Genomic DNA, 26,511 nt, shown 5'->3' with positions numbered 1-26,511 from the left:
AATGGCCATCACTGGAGGTTTTAAGGGCGGGATGGACAGACACCGCAGTGGTGGGGGCTGGATTAGATCATCTCTCAAGGTTCATTCCAGCCCTACAGTTCTATGACTCTGTTCTGAGGAAATGTTTGGCCACTTTATTACAGCATTGACCCAGCCCCTCCCACTAGCACTAAACCAGAGAGATATTTTAAAACCCTCCCAGTAACAAAGAAACCAAATTGAGATAGGTTTCAGAGTAACAGCTGTGTTAGTCTGTATTCGCAAAAAGAAAAGGAGGACTTGTGGCACCTTAGAGACTAACCAATTTATTTGCTCATGAAAGCTTATGCTCAAATAAATTGGTTAGTCTCTAAGGTGCCACAAGTCCTCCTTTTCTTTTTGCAAATTGAGATAAGAGTAGAACAAAAGAAGTGACTTTGGGGGATTCCCCCTGACATTGTCCCCAGGGCAGAACACTCCCACAGCAGGGGGTACAGGGAGAGTCAGAAACTGGCTTTTCCTCTCCCTGTACCTCACCTCGTTCACAGGAAAGTGAATCTGCCCAGGAGTGCTGCGGAGCCTGAGCAGCCAGAGCCAGCGAGTCCCGTGGCCGAGCAATGGCAGCCATCAGAAAGAAGCTGGTGATTGTGGGAGATGGTGCCTGTGGCAAGACCTGCCCGCTGATCATGTTCAGCAAGGACCAGTTCCCTGAGGTCTACATGCCAACAGTCTTTGAGAACTACACTGCTGATATCGAAGTAGATGGAAAGCAGGTGGAACTGGCCCTTTGTGACACAAAAAATAAAAATGCACAATAAGTATGTGTGGGCAGGTTAGAGATCTGGGAATCTCTCCCCACAATTATTTCTCCCACTGCCTCTTTCAGTCTCTCTCTCCTTATGTCTCCCTTCCCCTGTCCCTCCCCCCCCCAGCCAACAGACAGCCATTCGTAGGTGTTCGCTCTCCTAGGGCTGGACAGGCTCCTGCAGTTCCTAAGGGGAGGAGAGATGTGCGGGTGAGAGGGGCTGTTTGTGCAGAGTCACTTTCATGCCCATCCCCAGCACATTTCCTGAGGTCTTTATCAGTCACCTGGAGTCTCGTGATGATTGTGAGAATGGGTTGACAGCAATGGAGTGTGCCTTGCACCTGGAGAAGAATGTGAACCAGTCACTCCTTGATCTGCACAAGCTGGCAACTGCCAAGAATGACCCTCATTTGTGTGACTTCATTGAAACTCAGATGGAGCCTATGGAGCTAATTACAGCTGGAGACTGGGCACAGAGGAAGCTTCACTCAAATTCAATCTCAATCCCAGAAACCACCGGGGAATCACAGAAGATCATAGAATATCAGGGTTGGAAGAGACCTCAGGAGCTAATCTAGTCCAATCCCCTGCTCAAAGCAGGACCAATCCCCAACTAAATCATCCCAGCCAGGGCTTTGTCAAGCCGGGCCTTAAAAACCTCGAAGGATGGAGATTCCACCACCTCCCTAAGTAACCCATTCCAGTGCTTCATCACCCTCCTAGTGAAATAGTGTTTCCTAATATCCAACCTGGACCTCCCCCACTGCAACTTGAGACCATTGCTCCTTGTTCTGTCATCTGCTACCACTGAGAACAGCCGAGCTCCATCCTCTTTGGAACCCACCTTCAGGTAGTTGAAGGGAGCAGCAGCTGCTCACAGATCACAATGGAGGTGGCAGCTCCCAGGAACCTCAACCCCAACATGTTAGGATTCATAAGGAATGGGATGGAGAATAACACAAAACCTTTGTGTATAAATCAAAGGGGCAGCCTCTAATATCCTGGGACCACCATGGCTACTACTGCACTGCACACAGGATATTTTATATCAATTTCTGAGAACTGGGGAGGAAATGGGCAAAAAAAGAAATATTTGATAATGTGATAGAAAACAAAGATCTGAAGGGATTTTATATCCATATTAAATATGTGAGAACATTAGGACAATTTGACAGGACTGTCCACAGAACTTCAATAAACAGACAGTCATAGTGCACCACCAGTCAGAGGGGCAGGAAGGAGCCCTTTGGGGAGTTGCTTTAAGAGGGTACGTGAGGGTGGTATGGAGCAGGAAGGCTCCCGGGCAATGGAGAGGGGGTCACAGCAGGGGTGGGCAGGTGATGATTTAGGTGGGGATTGGTCCTGCTTTGAGCAGGGGGTTGGACGAGACACCTCCCGAGGTCCCTTCCAACCCTAATCTTCTGTGACTGGCAGCTGGGGCAAGCTGCACTGGGCACCGGGCGGGGGCCGTGGCCCAGACTGTGTGGCCAGGAGCTGGGCAGTCTCCACTGGGGCCACTTTCTCCTCCCGTGCCCTTCCAGGCCTCGTGGCCGGCAGAGAGCGGATCGCCCACCCCAGACGCAGACGCAGCCCGATCGCAGGGCTCTGCAAGCTGCGCCCATTGACCCCCTTCTCAGGGGGGTACCTGCTTCCCCCCGAAACAAGGAGAATCTGCGGCAGGGGAAACAGGCGGGAAAACATCCCAAATCGGAGGAGATTTTAAAGGGATATTGGAGAATTAGGGAGAAAACGGGGCAAAGAAGGAGGAGACCAGTGACAGGGTCAATAAGTGCCCGGGTGGGCCCGCCCCCCTCCCTGCCAGGCACCTGGCTGCGCCCCCCCGGGACACCGGAGTTTGCTGTTTAAATGGGGGCTCAGGGCGGGGTGAGCGGCTCCGAGGGGCGCCTGCCAGAGCGGGGGAGGGGGTCTCTACGAGGGGACTGGGGGGGAGAGGTTGGCGGGGGGGGCGGGGCCAGGGTGGCCCCGGGGTACGCTGGGAAGTGTAGTTCCTGACGGTCCTCGGAGCGGCGGTGACGGGGCCGAGCGCGGCCCTCGCGCGCGCATGGAGCGGCTGCGCAGCGTCCGCCCGCCTCCCGGGGCACGCTGGGAAGCGTAGTTCTCGCCCTCTCTCACGCCGGCCTCCTGTGGGCGGGGTGGCCGCTGGCCGGGTGCGCGCGCGCGCGCGCGCGCTGCTGCTGGGCCCCGCGGACCGTTCGTCCCCGTGGCTGGCGCGCGCCCGGGGCTGACGGAGCCAAGAAGGGGCCCGACCGCCCCTCCCCCTCCCTCGGGCCCGGGGGACTCTCTCCGGCTGGACCCGCCCCGGGCTCCGCCGCCCCCGCCCGGAGCCGCAGGCACCAGGTGCCGGAGAGACCCGCGGGGGCCGGGCGGGACAGCGGCGCTGCACGAAGGGCCCGCGGGGGCCGCAGGTCTCGCAGCCGCTGGGGACGCGCCGGGGCTGGAGGGGCCTGGACAGCGGTGGGGCCGCGGCCCCCGGCTCGGGGGGCGCGGGTGGGGGCAGAGGTGGCGGGGCCCAGGGGGTTCCCCTGTGTGTGCGTCGGGGGGGGCAGGCTGGAGATGTGGGGGGGGGGTTGGAACCCCCCGTGGCGGATGGGGGGGCGCTGTTGACCCCCCCTTTGGTTTGGCCACGTGTCTCTCCAGCAGGGATACAATTCTCCCCGCTTGTCAGTGCGGGGTGTAAAACCCAGGCAGGTGTCTCCCCTTTCGCTCCAGGGACTGACCCTTCCTCTAGGCTCCGGCTCAGATCCCCCCCCCTTTTTTTTTCCATTCTCCAAGGTCCATTTAAAATCTCCTCGGAGGTGGGACATTTCCCCACCCGTTGGCCCTGCTGCAAATTGTCCTTTGTTAGGTGGGAAACTGAGTCATTCCCCAAACGGGAAGGGGGTTAGCGGGGGCAGGTCGCAGGGTCCCGAGACGCGGCCGCCTCTGGGGTGGCCGTTCTGTACCAACAACAGGGCCTGGAAGGTTTCAGAGTAACAGCCATGTCAGTCTGTATTCGCAAAAAGAAAAGGAGTACTTGTGGCACCTTAGAGAAAGCTTATGCTCAAATAAATTGGTTAGTCTCTGAGGTGCCACAAGGCCTGGAAGGGCATAGGAGGAGAAAGTGTCCCCAGTGGAGACTGTCCAGCTCCAGGTCACACAGCCCCAGATACTGCCCTCCCCACACCCCCCACGCACACACCCGCACTACGTGCAAAGCAGCTCCCCCCAGCTACCAGTCACCTGCACGCCCCTGCTGTGGCCCCCCTCCATTGCCAGGGAGCCTTCCTGCTCCATACCACCCTCACGTACCCTCTTAAAGCAACTCCCCAAAGGGCTCCCTGCTGCCCATGTGACTGGTGGTGCACTATGACTGTCTGTTTGTTGAACTTCTGTGGACAGTCCTGTCAAATTGTCCCAATGTTCTCACATATTTAATATGGATATAAAATCCCTTCAGATCTTCATTGTTTTTTATCATATTATCAAATATTTCTTTTTTGCCCCTTTCCTCCCCAGTTCTCAGAGATTAATATAAAATATCCTGTGTGCAGTGCAGTAGTAGCCATGGTGGTCCCAGTATATTGGAGGTTGTCCCCTTGATTTGTATACAGATGTTTGGTGTTCTTCTCCATCTCGTTCCTTAGGAATCCTAACGTGGTGTTAGCTTTTTTTGGCAGCCGCTGTGCGTTGAGCAGAATTTTGTTATTGGATTAATTTTTTAAATCTCTTGACAGCCCTAATATTTATAGAACTCTTATCTTATTGTCTTTTGTCACTTACTTGGCGTAACTCATTTTGTGACTTAAACTTTCTGATTTTGTCCCCACATGCTTGTGTTATACTCTTTTGTACTCATCCATAGCAATTTATCTGTAATTTCACTTGTTTAGGATTCCTTTTTATTTTCTGGTCATTAAAGAGCTCCTGATAAAGCCATATTGCCCGCTTACTATTCTTTCTATCTTTCCTTCACTTTGTGATAATTTGCCATTGCTCTTTTAATATTGTCTCACAGAAACTGCCAGCTCTCCTGGACTCTAATTTTCACTTCAGATTTTATTGCCATGGGACCTCACCTACCAGTTTTCCAAGTGTGTTGAAGTCTGCCTTTTTGAAGTCTGTTGTCCTTATTTTGCTACTCATAGAATTTTTGCTACTCCTACAATCATGAAATCTATCATTTCATGATCACTTTTGCCCGTATTGCTTTCCACCTTCCATTTCCTAACTAATTCCTTCTTGTTAGTCAGAATCAGGTGTAAAATGGCCATCCTCTGGTTACTACTTCCATCTTCTGAAAGAAACAGGTGTCCCCAATACAGTCCAAGAACTTATTGGACACTTTGTGTTTGGTTGAATTCTTTTTCTAACACATGCCCTCCCCTGCTCTTCCCCTGCCCCGTTACTAAGTATCCTTTGAATTTTTCTGTTATTTACCTGGGTCTAGGACATCAGTATGCAGGGAAAGAGCCTGGGGGGAATTGTGATGTGAATTTATTTCCTGTTCTGACATGTCTTCTGTCGCCCTTTTTGCCATAACAGGCTGCAGCGTAACATTCATGTTTTGCTCCCAGATCATTCCATCCTTCCAGGGAAGGGAAATGGCTGCAATGGAGCCAGTTGAGGTACGGATTATCAGAGAGTTGTTGGTGGGTTCCTGTTGGAGGGAGAAGGGCAATAAATACATAGGAAGTGGACACTTCTCGGGGGTTGATCTGGAGGTGGGAGGTTTTAGGGAAATACACAGGGTGGAGAAAGTGGGGGGACAGGGTGTGACAAACTTGCTGTGGTTTGTTTACTGTGAGGCCTAGATCCGAGCAGCAGAGCCCTGGGGTTTGTGGATGGAAATTCCGTAATTTGTCAAACAGGAAACAACCCCTGGGAACTGGGCTGGGAAAACGTACCAACCTCCACGTGCTATAGCCTGAACCTTCGCTGCTGTGAGATAAGAAGGGGCACCCCACAGTGAGGTCCAAGGAAGACACCTCAGCCCCTCCCCTCCAGATGCTGGTAATGGAGAGGGTGTTGGGATTCCCACTAGGAAATTGTCCCTGGGCCCTGCTGCAGGCTCCATCTCCTATACCAGCTTCTAACTAGTTAGGTGAGCGATGAGAATGGGAAGACCACTGCTTCTTCTCTCTGCTAGAAGGGCTCTCTCTTTCTCCCATCACCCTGATGCTTCCTGGCTGCTCTGAGGGTGTGGGGATGGGACTCTACTCACTGCCTGCCTCCCAGAGCTTCCATGTGATTGGACCTCCTCTCCTGTCAAGAGTGATGTTGTCACTAGGTAGCAGGTACTGAGTAGCAGGTTCTTGCTCTTTTAGGGACCAGTGACCTTCGAGGAGGTGGCTGTGTATTTCACCAAGGAAGAGTGGGCTCTGCTTTACCCCGCTCAGAGAGCCCTCTACAGAGACGTTATGCAGGAGAACTATGAGAATGTGACCTCGCTGGGTAAGGATTCCCATCCCCTTGGTTATTAGAAGGGGAAAATGAGGAATTAAGGTTCACAACACCCCACAATGCAACCTCAACTGTGCCCTGTTTCAGCAACACCTCAAGAGACCAATGATAAATATTAGCACTCTATCCTCCCCACTACAGAGCACAGGAGCAGTATAGCATAAAGTCTAATACCTTCTCTTTGCTAAGGCAAAACTTGGAGTTTGGTCCAGTGTAGAAAGCAAAAGCTACATACCACTGGCCTGCACTCAAACACTGAGCCTACTGCACACAATCCATCTCCGACTTCCCTAATGTTACCACCCCTTTGTTCTTGCACTGAGGATTCCTTCTGAGTCACTTACCCCTCATGGAGACCACTTGCATGTATGCCACCAGACTGCTGACAATTGTCGTGACAAGAACACACCCTTGTGCACCTTTATTGGCCTACCTACAATACTCCTCACTGAAGTGAGGAATACCTCTTCCTTCAAGTTTCACATGCACCTCTCTTCATATCAGAATCACAGCTCTGCCAAGTTGTTCCAACTATTCCCTAAAATGGGTGAACTTGAGTGCTTGTTTAGCACATCTGTCACCCAGTGGCCCCACTGATTGTCAGGGTTCCTGCTTCTGATGTACTTAAAAAAAAAAAACAAAAACCAACCTGGTGTTAGTTTGTAACTTCTAAATGAGGATATTGATATGATAGGCATCACAGAAACTTGGTGAAATGATTATAATAAATGAGACAAGATATGAACGATATAGGAATTGGAATGACATAGGATATGACAAAGTAGGTTGTGCTGGTGGCAGAGTGGCACTATATTACTCCTGGGGGAATTCTGCGAATTTTATTTGTCAGAATAACGCAATATAATCATGCTGTTTCAATTATATAGGTAATTTAAACTACAATAAAATGGATAGAGAATGGGAGTGGGGAGTATGGGAGGAACTCCCCAAGCCTCCTTGCCTAACAGTAATGTAGCTAGGTTTGACTCTATTTCTGGTTATGGCTGCATATATTTGTTGGCTAATATGCTCAGTGTTACATCGCAGGCAACTGAAGAGCAAGTGGGGCTGGGGAATCAGACTCACAATTTGTCTTGGCTACTGACCATCTCCAGAAATATCAGTGGCAAGGAGTTCATGCAGCACATTTTTTTTAGTCCAAAAATTTAGGCTCGTTCTAATCACGGAAGCCCCCTAAGCATTTATAAGGCCACACTGTCCTTTCCAGCGCTCTGGCACTGTAAAGGCACCTTCAAACTTTTACCTGTTTTATACTCCTAGGGGAATTCACAAAGACAATAGGAACAATGTACTAAGCAGGCAGGCTGCTACATTCTTCTCTGCCTGAGGGGACAGAGTCTGCCCCATACCTAACTCATCAGAAATACCCTGAAGCCCTGCCCCTCCATGCCGAACACACCCCAATAGCAAGCAGGAGGGGCAGAGTGTCTCTCTCACATGCACGACTGCCCAGCTCCTCCCCCTCCTGCCCCCTGGTGGTGGTTTATGTCTCTACCAGCTGCTCCGGGTGCCTGAACCAACCTGCCTGCGCTGCCGTGAGGGGTGCCTGGCCACTCTTGCGGCTTCCTTTTGCTTCCCTGTCAGAAGTAGTTTTTCTGCGGGGAAGCAAAGAAATCTGCAGGGGACATGAATTCTGCATATGCACAGTGACACAAAATTCCCCCAGGAGTAACTGTGAAAGAAACTGTGTCAAATATAGAAAAAAATTTAAGTGAATCTAACTGTGCCATAGAATCTCTACTGATAGAAATTCCATGCTTGAATAATGAGAGTATAGCAGTAGGAATATGATATTGACCACCTGACCAGGATGGTGATGGTGATTATGAAATGCTCAGAAAGATTAGAGAGGCTGTTAAAATAGAAAACTCAATCATAATAATTGGGGGTTTCAACTATCCCCATATTTACTGTGTAGATGTCACGTCAGGATGGGATGCAGAGGTTAAGTTTTTAGAAACCATTAATGGCTACATATTGGAGCAGCTAGTCCTGGAACCCACAAGGGGAGAGGGAATTCTTGATTTAGTCCTACGTGATAGACAGGATCTGGTCCAAGAAGTGAACCACTTGGTAATAGAGACCATAATGTAATTACATTTAACATCATTATAAGGGGGGAGAGTACCAACAACTCCACCACTATAGCATTTAACTTCAGAAAGAGAAACTACACAAAAGTGAGAAAGCTAGTTACATGGAAACATTTTTAAAATCCCATAATAGAGGCTCAAAATAAATGTGTACCCCCAAATGGGGACAAAAAGAACAGTAAGAGGACTAAGAAAATACCACCATGGCTAAAGAGTAAATAAGGCAGTTAGAGGTGAAAAAAGGCATCCTTTAAACATTGGAAGTCAAACTGAGGAAAATAAAAGGAGCAAAAATTCTGGCAAGTCAAGTGTGAAAGTATAATTAGCAGGCCAAAAACATAATTTGAGAAGCAACTACAAAAAGTCACTAAAACTAACACCAATTTTTTTTTATTTTTTTTTTAAGTACATCAGAAGCCTGACGAACAATCAGTGGGGCTATTTGGTCATTGACATACTAAACAAGCACACAAGGAAGCCAAGGCCATTGCAGAGAAGCTAAATGAATCCTTTGCATCAGTCTTCGCTGCAGAGGATGTGAGGGACTTTCCTAAACCTGAGCCATTCTTTTTAGCTGGTGAATCTGAGGAACTGTCCCAGACTGAGGTGTCGATAGAGGAGGTTTTGGAACAAATGGATAATTTCAACATGAATAAGTCACGAGGACTAGATGGTATTCACCCAGTAGTACTAAAATACTTTTCATACATGGAAAGTGCAGAACTACTGACTGTGATATGTAACCTACCACTTAAACCGGCCTCTATACCAGACTGGGGATAGCTAATATAATACTAATTTTTAAAAAAGGCTCCCAAGGGGGTCCTGGTAGTTTGAGGCTGGGAAGGCTAACTTCGGTACCGAGCAAATTGGCAGAAAACTATGGTAAAGAACAGAATTCTCAGACACATAAATAAACACGATTTGTTGGGGAAGAGTCTACTTGGCTTTTGTAAAGAGAAATCATGCCTTATCTATTAGAATTCACTGAGGGAGTCAACATACATATGGACAAGAGTGATCCAGTGGATACAGTAGAACCTCAAACATATGAACACCAGAGTTACAGACTTACCAGTCAACCAGACACCCTGTGGAACCAGAAGTCCTCAATCAGGCAGCAGTGCAGACAAACCCCACAGGGGTTGGGGCTGCAGTGGGAGGAGAGGGGTGTCAGGGTCCTGGATAGGGCGAGGGCTCAGGGCTTCTGACCCTCAGAGGCTCAGGGCTTTAGACTGGGAGGGAGCGTTGGGGTGCAGGAGGGGTGCGGCAGTGCGCTCAGGGCAGGGGGGTGGGGTGCGGCTGCAGGAGGGGTGTGGCAGGGGACTCAGGGCAGGGGGTTTGTGTGACGCAGCAGGGAGGGGGGAGTGTTGACCTGGGAATGTGGCAGGGGAGTTTCACTGGGGATGGGAGACCTGAGAGCCTGTCACCTGAGCCAGGAGGGGGAGGGAGAGGTAACACCTCTGCCTGGGAAACTGGACAAAGGCTGTAGGAGAGAGCCTGCTGGGGGGTGGGGGGGGTTGTTTTCAGTTTGGTGCTGGGTGGTGGAACATAGGGAACCCCAGGGCTGGGGTCTAAGCTCCCTGCCCCCCTGAAGGACTTGACTGAGGGGTCCTGGTTGTACCCACAAGCTCTGTTTTAGACTGTGTTCCTATTGTCCAGTAAACCTTCTGTTTTACTGGCTGGCTGAGAGTCACAGTGAATCCCAGGAAGAGGGGTGCAGGCCCCAGACTCCCCCACACTCCGTGACAGTTCGGCTGCAGGAGGGGTGTGGGGTGCAGCAGGGGGCTCAGGGCAGCGGGTTCGGCTGCAGGAGGAGTTTGGGGGGTGGGTCCAGCCCAGCGCGCACCAGGGGCAGGGCAGGCTCCCTGCCTGCCTGCCCTGCCCCCGCGCCGCTCTGGGAAGCAGCCGGGACCTACAGGGGAACGGGGAACCGCAGCCAATGGGAGCTTCGTGGGAGGTACCTGGAGGAGCGGCCAGGGCAACAAACACCCCTGAGCCCCCCTCCCCCAGGTCCTGGCTGCTTCCCAGAGCGGCGCAGGGGCAGGTCAGGCAGGGAGGGAGCCTGCCCTGCCCCCGGTGCACGCCGGGCTGGAGCCATTCTAGGTAAATGCTGGAGGGGGGGGGCTGCCGCGGGGAGCTGGCGGGCCACAGAAAATAACCCATGTGTTTGAGACCCCTGTACTAATGTCTAACCTAAATCTCCCTTTATGCAATTCAAGCCCTTTACTTCTTGTCCTGTCCTCAGTGGATAAGGAGAACAATTTAGCACCCTCCTCTTTATAACAGCCTTTTATGTTGCAGCCTTGCAGACTGTTATGTCCCCCCACCCAATCTTCTCTTCTCCAAACTAAAAAAAAACCCTTGGTTTTCTCAGTCTTTTCTCATAGGTCATGTTTTCTGTACTTTTAATCATTTTTGGTTTTTGCTCTCCTCTGGACTTCGACCAATATGTCTACATTTTTCCTGAAGTGTGGTGCCCAGAACTGTATACATTATTCCAGTTGAGGCCTTATCAGTGCTGAATAGAGTGCAAGAATGACTTCTCGGATCTTGCTTACAACACTCCTGCTTATACATGCCAGAATGATATTCACGTTTTTTGCAACAATATTAAATTGTTTAGTCCTACTTAGTTTATGATCCATTACAACCCTGTGACATTCCCCTCTGGTGTTATCTGGACCGGTGATCTGCTAGGTCACTCCAATCCTCAACTCTGGGAGAGAGCCTTACCCTGCTCTGCTGTGAGAACCCCAACTCCTGGGCTGTTCACACACAGCCTCTAGCATGTAAGCTGCTCCTTAGATTGTGCAACCGAATGACACTAGCCAACATCTCCGGTCCCAGACACAACCCTAGGAACCTCCGTCTTGCAGTGTCTAGTTATGCCCACTGCATGCTGCAAGCTATCTGAGTTTGTCAATTTAACAAAGAAATGAATATGTACCAGGCTTGTTATCCCAAGGAGAGTCTCTGACAGGCTTCAAATCAAATGCCCTGCTTCAGGTAGAATAAACAAACAGATATATTAACTATAAATATAGATTTTAAGTGATTATAAGTCAAAACATAAGTCAGATTTGGTCAAATGAAAAAAAAAAAAAAAAAGCAAAACACGTTCCACTGGCTGGCTGATCTTAACACTTTCAATGCCCTTACAAACTTAGATGCTTCTCACCACAGCCTGGCTGGTTGCTCTTCAGACAGGTTCTCCCCTTTGATCAGTGCTTCAGTCACTTGGGGGTGATGGATGAAGATGGAGGTGGAAGAGAGAGGAAGAGCATGGCAAACATCTCTCCCTTTTATCGTGTCCTTTCTTCCCTCTTGGCTTTGCCCCCACCCTTCAGAGTCAGGTGACCATTACCTCATTGCAGTCCGAAACTGACCAAAGGAGGGGGGGGTGACTCACTGGAGAGTCCAGCAGATCCTTTGTTGTTGCCTAGGCCAGTGTCCTTTATTCCTATGAGGCTGGGCTGAGTTTGTCCCATACATCCCCTGATGAGGTGTGAATTGCCTCTCTGCTCTTGGAGATTTTTTTCTGGGCTTGCTTTAAGCCACGAGGATACATTTTCAGCCTCATAACTATATACATATGAAATTATAACCTATAACATCACTATAACAAGAATGCTCAGTACCTCATGAGCCTTCCAAAGACACCTGATGTGACAAACTTTGCATTGGATACCACGCTATCATTTTACGAGGATGAACATGTGGGTGCTGGGAGTTTCCTCTGAGGTGCAGAGCATCACAACCCCCCAGATTCTTTTCTGCAGTACTCCTCCTTAAACAGTCCTTTCCCATTTTATATTTGTATAATTGATTATTCCTTCCTAAGTGTACTACTTTGAATTTGTCCTTCTAGCATTTCATGCTATTTATTTCAGGCCATTTTTCCAGTTTGTCAGGATCATTTTGAACTCTAATACTGTCTGCCAAAGCGTTTGCAGCCTCTCCCAGCTTGGGTTTGTCTGCAAACTTTATGTGTACCCTCCATGCCATTATTGGAGCCATTTATAAACATAATGAGTAGAACTGGATCGCAGACAGATTCCCTGAGGGACCCCACTTGATATGTCCTTCGACAGCTACTCTGACTATGGTTTTCCAACCAGTTGTGCACCCACCTTATTGAAGGTCTTCTAGGCTATATTTCCCTAATTTGTTTATGGAAAAAGTATTAAAAGTCAAGATATATCACATCTAGTGCTCCCTGCATCCACAAGGCTTGTTACCCTGTCAAAGACAGATGTTAGGTTGGTTTGATATGATTTATTCTTGACAAATCTATGGTGACAGGTACTTCACCTTATTTCTTCAAGATGCTTACAAATTGATTGATTGATTATTTGGTCCAGTATCTTTCCAGTTACTAAAATTAAGCTGACTGGTGTATAATTCTGTGGGCTGTCCTTATTTCCTTTTTATAGATAAGTACTATATTTGCCCTTTTCCAGTTCTCTGGGATATCTCCCATTCTACATGAGTTCTCAAAGATAATTGCCAATGACTCAGGGTTCTCTTCAGCCAGTTCCCTAAGTATTCTTGGATGTATTTAATCAGGTCCTGCTGACCTGAAGACATCTTCCAAGATTGTTGATAATGACTCAGAGGTCTCTTCAGCCAGGTCCTTAATGAGCTTATTATGGAGCAAGGGATATTTAGGTTAGATATTAGGAAAAAGTTTCTAACTCTAAGGATAGTTTACTGTGGAATAAGCTTCTAAGGAATGAAGTGGATTCCCTGTCATTGGAAATTTTAAAAACCAAGTTGGACAAACACCTGTGAGGGATCTAGATTCACTGGGTCCTGTCACAGCACGGGGTTGGACTTGATGACTTCTTGAGCTCCCTTCCAGCCCTACATTTCTGTTGTTTTTTGCTTTCTCCCATGCTGCTCATTGGAGGAGCGCCCCATAAACATCCCCAGAGCGACCTCATTATCCTCCTTCCCATCCCTCTGTACAGCTCCTCTGTTCTAGGACACCTACAAACTCATGATGATGGTTAGGGTACTGGTGTCCAGAGACCACTGTCTATCAAGGTGACAAATGTCTTATTGTATCCTTTGCTCCCCATGTCACTGTTCAGGGTCATTGTACCTGTATTCCCCCTCTGTGGTCCAGCAAGGGCACCCACTCTCAGGCTGTCTAGCAGTCACCTCTCTGAGGTAGAAACCCACATGTCTCTCCCTCCTGACTGGGGTATTTCCAGGCTGCACATCTCCCTTCCCACACTGTGAATTCCCCAGCAAGGCAGATCCCCTCAGCAAGCCCGCTTTCCCTTCCTTCCTCAGGGGCTTTGAGCAGCGTACCTAAGTTACCGCACAGACCGTTCCCAGAAAACAATGATAAAATCAGGGTAAAAGCATTACAGAGAGATCATATTAAAAACAATATAAGAACCTACATGCATGATAATAAGCTTACCAGAGATCACCCCAAACCCACCAAGGGCTAAAGCAGGTGAACAGACCTTCAAACTCCACCAAGAGTTTTTTACCCTGTGGTCACAAGCTAACAGTTGTTAGCTCAGAAGAAGCTTGCCCATGCATCTGTGAGTCACTCTTCTATCCATTTTGGGCCTCTGAACTTGTCTTCATGTAACAGGTGATCAGCAGGCAATGGTTTCTCCTCACGGTGCAGCTTCCATAGGGTTTGCTGTGGAGGTGAGAAGTTGACTTCTCCTCCCCCAAGTGTTTTCTAGGAATCCCACTTAAATTTTGTCTAGCACATTTTTTTCAGAGTCCTTTGAAGTTCATAACACCTCCTAGGATTTATGTTAGCCAGATATTACATACCATCTGTAACGGGGTCAGCGCCCACTTCTCGTGAGCACCTCCTTTTCTCTGGTCGATATGCCTGCAATCACAGTCTCTTTTCAGGGTGGCACCCAGCTCTTGCAAGCGCAAGCCCACCCCCAGAATGGTTCTCTCGGCAGGTCTTCAGCAACTCAGCTTTCCGGCCGAGCCACATGCACTGCCCCCCCTTCCAGGGTATACAGTCCCTGGTATGGGGCCGTAGCTCTAAAAGGCTTCTCCCAGAGGCACTGCCTTCTTCATCCACCCAGCTGGGGCCCATTTTGGTACCCGCAGCTGGTGGTGTTTCAGCAGGCCTCCCTAGGCTCAGTCTTCAGCCAGACCAGCAGGGCTCATCTCGGGACCCTCGCTGGCCTGCACAGGTTCTGTGCCCAGTTCCCTGGGCTTCAGCCTGCCCACACTGACTGGAGTCTTCCCTTTCTGGGATATGGAGGTACCTGCTCTGGGTTTTAGGAGCCCCTTTGATCATGAGTGTCTGGCAATGTGTGTTCCCAGTAGACATGGGCACAGTTAAATTCCTCATAAGAAGAGTGTCCTGCACCTTTGAGCACCTGGGGAACTGGCCCCAGGATTTTACTCATTTAATATGGTCTGGAGTTAAAATAACAGAACTTTCTGAGTGGGTGACAAATGTCCTATGAATTCACCTGATCTCACTTGTCTTCTTTCCCCTGGGCAGGGTTTCCAGTTTCCAAACCTGATGTAATCTCCCAACTGGATCGAGGGGAAGAGCCATGGGCCTCAGATCTCCAGGGATCAGAGGAAAGAGAGATCCTGAGCAGCATCTGCACAGGTGAGCAATCATTAAACCAACTCAGAAACTGTCAGTACCTGAAGGAAAAGCTGGGATTCGCAACAAAGACCTTGTGAGGTCTCTGAATTCAGGATTGTCCCCACCAGGTGTCGTATTCTCAGGGCAGATTGCTCATGGTTTCCTACCCATCCTACCTCCTGGCAGTAGCCCTGTAACGATGCTAGTTTTGGTGGGACCCAACTGAGAGTGCCGATTCAGGACAAACTGCTTAAAGCAGGGCAGTTACAACCCAAGGCTGGGGTTTTTCCACCTCTGAGGCAAACCAAACCAGCCAGACAAAGAGGACTTTGGTTTTAACCCACTGGCTAACCACAAGTCACACAAGCAATTCCCTTAGACACTCCAGTTTCCCAGTATCACCACCAGTGCCACTCGTTATGGGGACAAATGGTTATGAAAACCAATACCCCAGTAAAAGAAAAAAGGTTCTCTCGATCCCACAGCACCAAGCCCCAGACCCAGGTCAATATGCAAATCAGATCTTACCCACAAATCACGCTATTGCCAATCCTTTAGAATCTAAAATCTAAAGGTTTATTCATAAAAGGAAAAAGATATAGATGAGAGCTAGAATTGGTTAAATGGAATCAATGACATACAGTCATGGCAAAGTTCTTGGTTCAGGCTTGTAACAGTGATCGAATAAACTGCAGGTTCAAATCAAGTCTCTGGAGTGCATCCACAGCTGGGATGGGTCTTTCAGTCTTTGGTTCAAAGCTTCAGTGTAGCAAAGTTCCTCCAGAGGTAAGAAGCAGGATTGAAGACAAGATGGAGATGAGGCATCGGCCTTTTATAGTCTTTTCCAGGTGTAAGAACATCTCTTTGTTCTTACTGTGGAAAATTACAGCAAAATGGAGTTTGGAGTCACATGGGCAAGTCCCTGCATACCTTGCTGACACAAGGTGTATCTGCCTTCTCTCAATGGGTCAGTTGTATAGCTGATGGTCCTTAATGGGCCATCAAGCAGGCTAGGCAGAGCTGACACCAACTTGTCTGGGGTGTCACTCAGAAGCATAGCATAAGTTTGAAATACAGACAGTATAGAGCCAATATTCATAACTTTAACTACAAAAATGATACACACATATAGACAGCATAATCATAACCAGCAAACCATAACCTTGTCTTAGACACCTTATTTGACCCCCTTTATACAAGATTTGGTGCCACTACAGGACCTTGGTTGCAACAATGATCTACACGGTCCCAGATTATGTCAATAACATCACAAGCCCCTTCCCTGAACTCGCTTCTCCCTGAGTGTTTGGATGCAAACTGGATGCAGAATTGATCCCCTCTTCTCTCCTCTTTGGGGATTTTTTTTTCCATCTGCAGCTGCTTTTTTAATTTGTTCTCCCCTTATCAATTCCTGTTTCTGAGGTTTTTCTTTCTCTGTCCTAGCAGGTGATGGGATGGTGAGTGAGACCATGAAGCAGAATCCTCAGCAGGAAGATGATGAGCAAGTGGAGCCAACTGGGGCGTTACTGCAAAGATGCAAAGGGAGTGTATCCAGGAGTTGTGAGCAGGGAAAAGCCTGTGAAAGTCAGCACATTCCAGAGAAGTGGCAGGGAAACCAGCCAATGCAGAAATTTGGTAAATCTGTTAATTATCACGGAACTCACAAAGGCCTCAAGGAAACCACAGCCCAGCAGAGAATACCCATGGGAGAAAAAAATAACACATGCACTGAGTGTGGGGAAAAGTTCAGTAGGCACTCACACCTTATTAGCCATCAGAGAATCCATACTCGAGAGCAACCCTATGCATACTGTGAGTGCAGGAAAACCTTCGCTCAGAGCTCAGCCCTTATTAAACATCACAAAGTCCACACAGGGGAGAAACCCTATGAATGCTTTGCGTGTGGGAAAATCTTCACTCGGAGCTCAACCCTCATTGCACATCAGAGAATCCACACAGGGGAGAAACCCTATAAATGCTGTGAATGTGGGAAAACCTTCACTCTTAGCTCAACCTTGATTGCACATGAGAGAATCCACACAAGGGAGAAACCCTATGAATGCTGTGAGTGTGGGAAAACCTTCACTCAGCGCTCAAACCTTATTACACATAAGAGGATCCATACAGGGGAGAAACCCTATGAATGTTGTGAATGCAAGAAAACCTTCACTCAAAGGGCATCCCTTATTAGCCATCAGAGAATCCATACGGGGGAAAAACCCTATGAATGCTGGGAGTGCGGGAAAACCTTCATTGTGATCTCAAATCTTATTAAACATCAGAAAAACCACACAGGGGAGAAACCCTACGAATGCAGTGAGTGTGGGAAAACCTTCGCTTGGAGCTCAAACCTTAGTTCACATCAGAGAATCCATACAGAAGAGAAACCATATAAATGTAGTGAATGCGGGAAAACCTTCACTCAGATCTCACACCTTATTACACATCAGAGAATCCATACTGGGGAGAAACCCTATGAATGCCATGAGTGCGGGAAAACCTTCACTCGGAGTTCAATCCTTATTATACATCACAGAATCCATACAGGGGAGAAACCCTACGAGTGCTGTGAGTGCGGGAAAACCTTCACTCAGAGCTCAACCCTTATTACACATCAGAAAATCCACACAAGAAAGAAACCCTATGAATGATGACAGACAGGGTTCAGAGTAGCAGCCATGTTAGTCTGTATCCGGAAAAAGAACAGGAGGACTTGTGGCACCTTAGAGACTAACACATTTATTTCAGCATAAGCTTTCGTGGGCTAAACCCCACTTCATCGGATGCATGCAGTGGAAAATATAGTAGGAAGATAGATAGATATATACACACACAGAGAACGTGAAACAATGGGTGTTATCATACACACTATAACGAGAGTGATCAGTTAAGCTATTACCAGCAGGAGAGAAAAAAAACCTTTTGTAGTGATAATCAAGATGGGCCATTTCCAGCAGCTGACAAGAATGTGTGAGGAATTGGGGGGGGGTGGAGGGGGGAATAAACATGAGGAAATAGTTTTAGTTTGTGTAATGACACATCCAGTCCCAGTCTTTATTCAAGCCTAATTTAATGGTGTCCAGTTTGCAAATTAATTCCAGTTCAGCAGTCCAACAAGAGACTGATCACTCTCGTTATAGTGTATATAACTGTATTTTCCACTGCATGCATCCGATGAAGTGGGTTTTAGCCCATGAAAGCTTATGCTCAAATAAATGTGTTAGTCTCTAAGGTGCCACAAGTCCTCCTGTTCTTCCTATGAATGATGTGAGGCAGGAAAACCTTCACTCAAGAGCTTAAATCTTAATACACATCAGAAAATTCACAAAGGGGAGTACCCCTAGGAATGCTGTGAGTGCAGGAAAACCTTTGCTCATGGCTCACACCTTAGTGGGCATCAAAGGATCCACAAAGGAGAGATCCTATGAATTCTCTGAATGTGGGAAATTCTGTCAGAGTTCAGCCCTTATTTATTATCAGACAAGCTGCAAGGGAGATAAATACCATAAAAACCTTGATTAGGGCTGAGAAAAGATTTTATTTTCCTTTTGCTAATTCCTTCATAATGAACTTCAAGGCAGCATTTGTGTCATCGTGGTCTCTCAGCTCCACCAGCTGAGTTGTCTGCTTTTCCCTTTTGCACTCACCCTTCCTTGGGCTCAATCTCAGAATTTTTTCTTTTTCACCAACTCCTTTGTCCTATGTCATGGAAGTGTGTGTCCCTCCAACAGGACTGTCCATCAGCCCCAGGTGGGGAAGTGGGAGGCACTTCAACTAGGTGCATAGAAGTTAAATCTACCTGGGCCCTGACTGCACTGGTTAGCTATCTTGATGTAAAAACACAACTATTTTTTCAAGAAAGAAAATAGCCCATGTATAGTGGCCAGGGAAATTTAGCAAATTTCCTCAAGACCTGACATAACTTCCGTAACTTCTCCTAGTCTAAACATATTTGGAGCATCATATTCATACTTTTCCTCCCATTGTAAACTGATTGTTAGTCACCAGGTTCCCCCACTAGGGACAAATTGTCTCATTCCCAGTTGTTCTCACAATGCACTGGCTTGTGCTGAATAGCAGTTGGGTTTTGTATCATTTTTCTTATTTTAAATATAACAAGGAGCAGGATTAGGGATAGGAAAATACGTTTTTTCAACTTCTGTGACACCTGAAGTGGTGAGTTGGAGGGATTCCCACGTTCAGAATTAGCTCAACAGTATTTCCTCTGTTTGAACCATGTAGAATTTATCTTCTACACATGCTACAACTCTACCTCTCAATGTGTCATTTGTGTCAGTGTTCTCAGTCCTCTGCTTGGGACTCACACTTTGTTTTCTTTGATCTTAAAACCTAGTAAATTAGGTCTTGAAATGAAGTTGGCAGAGACCTGGAAAGGGAATTTGAATGGATCTCAAACACAGTGCCATCATTTGGAGTTTAAATCCCAGTTTCCAACTGTTAGCAAAGGAGTTTTCCTACTAAGATGGGGTGGTTTACAGATGGGAAAGTTGGCTGGGTTTTTGTTTTGTTCTGTTTTTGTTTTTTCATTACAATGATTCTAGAACTTTTGTAAATAATACAACTCAACACTAATGAGTGAAGCAGGTTTGAATGGATCAGAGGAGAATCTCTTGTCTTGGTTTTGTGTCAACACATTCAACACATGCTCTGGAATTTCTAGTTCTATGAAACTGGATGTACCATATCTCTCTGTGATGTGGGTTTTTCTTCTTTTTTGAGTGCCATTTGGTCACATAACAGGATATTAATTTGATTCGTCAGACTGTGGCTCTGATTTATTGGGGACTTTGAGAAAATGACTGTTTTAGCAAGTAGCCATTTCTCAGTTTATTTTTGCTTTTTCCCTCCCCCCTCCCCCCCGCCATGATGACATGGAGAAACTTCAAGTGCAGTTCAGTCAACAGGAGAGAATACTCCGAGTTATTGGACATATCACCAACTGTTTTTAAATCTCCAGTCTGAAATGGTGAACAACAGCGTGCCCCAAATTATACAACTAATGGAAGTAACTGGATACAGTCACAGTGCTGTTCAATTGTTTAGGTCAATATTGTCTCAGATGATCTGGGTACAGGATTCTTCAGTAAGTGATTAGGAACTAGGCAAAAGGCTCATATATGTGTTTCCCAAGGCAGTTGTGATGCAGGGTCTTGTGACAGACTTGTTCACACCCTGCACACTATTACAGTATTTTTTGTATAAGGCATGTCTTGTGAGGTACCATTTAAAAATCCATAATTTGCTGATCAATAGTATGGAAAAGTACACATAGCAGCATTGTATGTAACATAATAAACAAGCTGAAATCATGGCTAAAAGTATGTTTGGCAGATAAATCTGAGGAATGGCCAAAAGCAGTTCCTCAGAGACCAAGGGCAAATGACACCTCAGCCAAGTGTAAACAAGGCTGGTGCACCATTACCTGCTAAGTGGCCATTCTTTGGCAGGAAAGGGGGCCAGAGCAAAAATACCTGCATTTTAGGCCTTGTCTGCACTACAGAGTTTTGTCAACAAAATTAGGCCGCTTTAATTAAAGCGCTTTAATTAAACTGCTGTTGCGTGTTCACACTATGCTTCTTGTGTTGGCAGAGCGCATCCACACTAGTAGGTCTTGCACTGACACAGAAAGCAGTGCACCGTGCAGCAGGAGACAGGCTGCTTTGGGAAGGGCTTGCAATGCCTTATGGAGCAGGTATAGCGACACATGATGCAGGTTTCTCAGTCCCATTGTTCCATGGGCATCCTACTAGATTACCAGCCACTTTTCAATGGAAGTGTGTGTTGGGGGGGGGGGAGAGACAAAGACAGAGTGTGTTTTGAGGGAGAGTGAGTATGTTGGCATCCTGTTTCTTTAAGTTCAGACAGCAACTAGTTCTGAGGTAGGACACCCTACCCCTGCCTCTGCACAGCAGAGCAGTCCCACCCACAGCAGCAGCCTACCTGCCGCTGTGTTCCTAGTGTGGGGGAGAGCAGGAGGATTCCACGTTAATGATTTGCTCTTTGCTGCCGGAACAGAGCAGCATGCTCAGCCGTCAGAACTTCCTAGAGCTTTGAAAGGGGAGCGGCACATGCCTGCAGGGCAGCCGAATTCAAAACAGTGAGCAGAGTGGTCACAGCGGGCATTCTGGGATACTGGGGGACGCCAGTTATGGCGACATAATGAATTGCAGTATATATACTGATGCTTTGTCACTTCAACTTTTCAGGAAGAGGCTCTGTCTCTCTCATCTAAGTGGTTTTGTTTTGCCACAAAAAGTAGCATTGTAGCGTGTGCACCCCCGCTGTTCTGTTGGCAAAAGCAGCCTTTTGCTGACAAAACTGTGTAGTGTAGACAAGGCCTTAGCAAAGAAACAGCATGTTCTTGTCCACACAGACTGCCTGTAGGCTTGCTCCCAGCTGGAAATGCTTCTCAAAGGGGGAACAGGACTATAAAAAGAAGGGGCAGACACCCCTCAAAACACTTCCCTCTCTCTCCCTGTCCATTGCATTCTCTGCCACTAAGAAGACAAAATGACACAGCTGTCGAGCTTTGGGGGAGGGGTCCTGGCCTAAAGAGTTTGGTCAGTGAGACCGCTGAAGCATGTAGGTGAGAAAATTTTGCTTTGAAACTAAAAATGTCTTAAGTATGTGTTAGTGAGCATTTATCTTTATTTTTCTTGTAACCATTTTTGACTTTTATGCCTCATTACCTGTACTTAATAAATCTGTTTCTTTGTACTTAATAAACTTGTTTTCTGTTTTATACAAGCCAGTGCATTTAAACTGAAGTTTCTGAATAACTAAGGCTATGTTTATGTCACGGAGGTCATGGAAGTCACAGAATCCATAACTTCCAAAGACCTCCATGACATTCTCTGCTTCAGCCCCAGGGGCTGCGGCACTCTGGAGCTGGCAACCAGCGGGGCCCTGACAGGGTTCCAGCCACAGCAGTGACGGGGGGACCCTGCAAGGTTCCAGCGACAGGTGACAGACTCCTGAGGGAGCCCTCCTCAGGGTTCCAGCAAGGGGTGACAGCGGGGTGAGGGGGACACCTCGGGCGAGAGGCTGGGGGTGTCCCATTTTCTCTTTAGGAAATATGGTTACCCTGCAGCTCTCAGCCGCCCTGGGCAGAGGCCATGGACGGAGGGGGATCCCCACAGCTCCCAGCAGCAAAAGTCACAGACAGGTCACGGCGTCTTTGAATTTTTGTTTACTGTCCATGACCTGTCTGTGACTCTTACTAAAAATAATCATGACAAAATCTTAGCCTTACAAATAAACCATTGAAATAAACTGGCATATTATTCTCTTAAAGGTTTATTGGACGTCAAATATGTTGTACTGTCCAGGAGAGGGCTGGGCAGTACAGGACATACATTTCTGGGGGAAGATCTGGGACTGGTCATGTGTTGGGGGTCACCCTGCAGTATAACCAAGGCTGAGGCAAGGCAGAGTGTAACCCAAGTGCGGCTGGCAGGCTGCAGTTACACACACACACTCAGGGTGTGTCTTGCATGCTGGAAGGCTGTTTGTGAGTGGCCCAGGTGGGAGCTACTTCAGCAAGGCATTGTAAGGCACCCAAGGTTGCAGAGCAGGGGTGAGAGAGCTACTCATTAGGCTGGATTGTACTCTGGTTTGTCACAGCTCTGCAGGACGTTACTCCTGAAGTCATCTCCTAGCTAAGCCTGTGGTTTGGGAAATGCTGTCCCTAACTATGGTGACGTGGAGGAAATAGAAGTGTGTTTTTGTTGAAGTAGGAACTGCAAATGTGTGTGAAATATAATCAGTGTTGAAGTTGAGAGACCTGCCGGAAAATAAATAACTATTTTTGTTTAGAAACCCCCTCTGAGGTAGCCAACAGAGATTGTGACATAGGCTTATGTCTAGTTCTTAACTGACACCTGTGCCACCAGTTTAAAGAAATAAACTGGCCATGTTTGCAGAAGCTATTGCTGACTAGCACTGCTGAGATTTTGGGTGGTTTGTTAAAAGAATATACTCCAGGGAAGTGTACATTTAGCACGGTGAAGGGTTTGGCAAGAACTCAGATAGAAATAGCAGGCACTCACCTGTTGGTTTTCACCTCAGAGAAGGAAGCTATGGAGAGCTATGGTCCATAGAATCATAGAATATCAGGTTTGGAAGGGACCTTAGGAGGTCATCTAGTCCAACCCCCTGCTCAAAGCAGGACCAATCCCCAACTAAATCATCCCAGCCAGGGCTTTGTCAAGCCTGACCTTAAAAACCTCTAAGGAAGGAGATTCCCCCAACTCCCTAGGTAACCCATTCCAGTGCTTCACCACCCTCCTAGTGAAATAGTTTTTCCTAATATTCAACCTAAACCTCCCCCACTGCAACTTGAGACCATAGATTCTTGTTCTGTCATCTGGTACCACTGAGAATAGTCTAGATCCATCCTCTTTGGAACCCCCTTTCAGGAAGTTGAAAGCAGCTATCAAATCCCCCCCTCATTTTTCTCTTCTGCAGACTAAACAATCCCAGTTCCCTCAACCTCTCCTCGTAAGTCATGTGTTCCAGTCCCCTCATCATTTTTGTTGCCCTTCGCTGGACTCTTTCCAATTTTTTCACATCCTTCTTGTAGTGTGGGGCCCAAAACTGGACACAGTACTCCAGATGAGGCCTCACCAGTGTCGAATAGAGGGGAACGATCACGTCCCTCCATCTGCTGGCAATGCCCTACTTATACATCCCAAAATGCCATTGGCCTTCTTGGCAACAAGGGCACGCTGTTGACTCATATCCAGCTTCTCGTTCGCTGTAACCCCAGGTCCTTTTCTGCAGAACTGCTGCCGAGCCATTCGGTCCCTAGTCTGTAGCAGTGCATGGGATTCTTCCGTCCTAAGTGCAGGACTCTGCCCTTGTCCTTGTTGAACCTCATCAGATTTCTTTTGGCCCAATCCTCCAATTTGTCTAGGTCCCTCTGTATCCTATCCCTACCTTCCACCATATCTACCACTCCTATCAGTTTAGTGTCATCTGCTAACTTGCTGAGGGTGCAATCCACGCCAACCTCCAGATCGTTTATGAAGATATTGAAGAAAATCGGCCCCAGGATGGAACCTTGGGGCACTCTGCTTGATCCGGCTGCCAACTGGAAATGGAGCCATTGATCACTACCCGTTGAGCCCGACGATCTAGCCAGCTTTCTATCCACCTTATAGTCCATTCATCCAGCCCATACTTCTTTAACTTGCTGGCAAGAGTACTGTGGGAGACTGTATTAAAAGCTTTGCTAAAGTCCAGATAAAACACGTCCACTATTTCCCCCTGTTTTTACACTGTTTTAAAACGGGTTTTAGAATACCACTCCCTGCTTCAGTGGCATTGATTACAGCCCCAAAGGATACCAGGGTTAGATGGGAAACAATTGTTCTTTACCATTTGGCACCAAAGTGTCATGAGGAAAAGAGAGAAACAGCTGGTGCCTGTTAGGATATAGATATTCAGGCCTGTCTGTAAAGGCCTATACTCTAAGAATTTAGGTGTATTCTTATCACTTAGCTAGTTATAGAGGTATAAAAGAAAGAATCAAAATCACTGTCTGCCGGTGTAAGGTCCTTTTCTTACTGTGACAGTCTGAGGCCCTGTTCTTAGGCTAAGGCCTTTGGCTACACAGCAGAGGCAGCCATAAGCTGGGAAGCGAACGGTCACGTCCTCACATTCCAAACTAGTCACACTGAAATAAGGTGCTATTGGGCTGTTAGGAATACCCTCCTGTCCTGATAATGCCTATTGCCGCCAGAGAAAGGGAAGTGCCTAGAAGATGAAAAAGGAAACTTAGTTTGATAGCATCCTGTCTGGCAAGAACTCACTTATCAATAGCTGGGATGTGAAATCCTCACTTCTGTGTTTGTTCTATCACTGTAGTCCCCATTTCCCTATTGTTTGTCTGTATAATCTCTGTCTGGTTCTGTGATTGTTTCTGTCTGCTGTATAATTAATTTTACTGGGTGTAAACTAATTAAGGTGGTGGGATATAATTGGTTAAATAATCATGTTACAATATGTTAGAATTGGTTAGTTAAATTTCAGTAAAATGATTGGTTAAGGTATAGCTAAGCAGAAGACAAGTTTTACTATATAATCTGCAGTCAATCAGGAAGTGAGTGGGTGGGTGGGGGAATGGGAACAGGGAATGGGGGTGGGGAAATTGGAATCATGTTTTACTAAGGGGGGGGAATGGGAACAGGTACACAGGTGTAAGGCTCTGTGGTGTCAGAGCTGGGAAGGGGGACACTAAGGAAGGAAACTGGAATCATGCTTGCTGGAAGTTCACCCCGATAAACATCGAATTGTTTGCACCTTTGGACTTCGGGTATTGTTGCTCTCTGTTCATGCGAGAAGGACCAGGGAAGTAAGTGGGTGAAGGAATAAGCCCCCTAACAGTGCCTTCACAGGACATTCCTTGCCTATGGATTCCAATCTGGCTGCCTGGCTGGACAAAAAGGACATTTGTGGTGTGTGTGTTATGTTGGATCATATTAAAGAAGTTCTGTATTAAAATCACAAATGAGTTTGATTCCCCATAGTTTAAATTCCAGGGTATTACTAATTAAGAGGTCTCCTGGTTTTTGGTCTCTTCTTTTTACGGTTTCTCTCCCCCTCTGTGTGAAACTTGCAAGCTGCTAATTGTGTTAGTACATCCTAAGACAGAGTCTGTTCTCAAAGCAATTCTTTGTAACAACAACTACTCACACAGAGAGAGACTCAAAGCGATACTTTGTAACAACAGAAACAGCACCCAGAGACTCCCCGCCCTTTTGTTATATTTATCTCGCTTTGTTAACAATTGTGATTAAAATAGAGAAAGAGGATGTATGTGATGGATGCTTGGTGTGGATAATAAATGAATGATCAGGGAGGTGCCAGCCTAAGAATCCAGTGTCGATCGGCCTAAGAAGGCGTCAAGTGGAAACAACCAGTGGACCCCCAGAGGGCAAACTGGAATCCACCCAACAGCCTCAAGGATGGGAGAACCGAAGAACTAGATAACATCTGGCAGCACGGAGCCGTCAGGAATGTGCTATCTGCTGATTGATTCAGCAACAGCATGATGAAGCAATTCCCATAGCCTGGCATAGGAATAAATTCCTATAAAAATGGACTCTAGAAAGTGAGAACTTTGGGGTCTGATTCTGCAAACCAACTTCCAGCAGCATCGGATGAGCATCTGACAAGCCCCTGCTCCCTCCTCATGTCCAGGCCACCTGGCCAGTGCCTTGGCACGAGCAACTCTAAGGCTGGTAACTATAATAACAACCTTGCAGAACCTGTGTGTGTATGAATGAATGTGTGAATAAGTATGCGATTGAATGGAATGTTATAGCTATAACTAACTGCTTACTATGAGTCTTTCTGTATTCACAATAAATGTGCCGTTTTGCCATATCCCATTTAATAAGATCCTGCTGGTTTTTATTTTATTGGTATAACATGTAAATGATGGTAACCACACTTTCACCCTTTGTCAATGGGACACTCCACATCCCAGGGGAGTGCCCTGTAGCTCCATATTCATGCGTATAAAGCAGGCCATG

The 26,511-nt window shown here is 47.2% G+C and overlaps 2 protein-coding genes across 3 annotated transcripts in view; one reads left to right on the top strand and one right to left on the bottom strand.

The window, feature by feature from the left end:
- The window catches only part of LOC144279285 (uncharacterized), a 281,818-nt gene that overhangs the window by 239,565 nt on the left and 15,742 nt on the right, over positions 1-26,511 (bottom strand). The window lies entirely within an intron of this gene.
- LOC144278972 (uncharacterized) lies at positions 2,950-18,164 on the top strand. Of its 2 annotated transcripts, XM_077840372.1 has the most exons (5): positions 2,952-3,142; positions 5,327-5,409; positions 6,109-6,235; positions 14,861-14,974; positions 16,397-18,164. In XM_077840372.1, the coding sequence occupies exons 2-5, from the start codon at positions 5,344-5,346 to the stop codon at positions 17,602-17,604; spliced, it is 1,515 nt and encodes a 504-aa protein (XP_077696498.1). In that variant the 5' UTR covers positions 2,952-3,142; positions 5,327-5,343; the 3' UTR covers positions 17,605-18,164. The 2 variants fall into 2 exon arrangements, 1 of the variants encoding a protein (XP_077696498.1); XR_013348640.1 differs by lacking the exons at positions 14,861-14,974; positions 16,397-18,164 and adding an exon at positions 8,765-9,631 and having other exon boundaries at positions 2,950-3,142.

This window comes from Eretmochelys imbricata, chromosome 23, assembly GCF_965152235.1.
Source record: "Eretmochelys imbricata isolate rEreImb1 chromosome 23, rEreImb1.hap1, whole genome shotgun sequence".
NCBI lineage: Eukaryota > Metazoa > Chordata > Testudines > Cheloniidae > Eretmochelys > Eretmochelys imbricata.
Note: the sequence above shows the minus strand (reverse complement) of the source record. Positions and strands in the feature narration are given on the sequence as shown.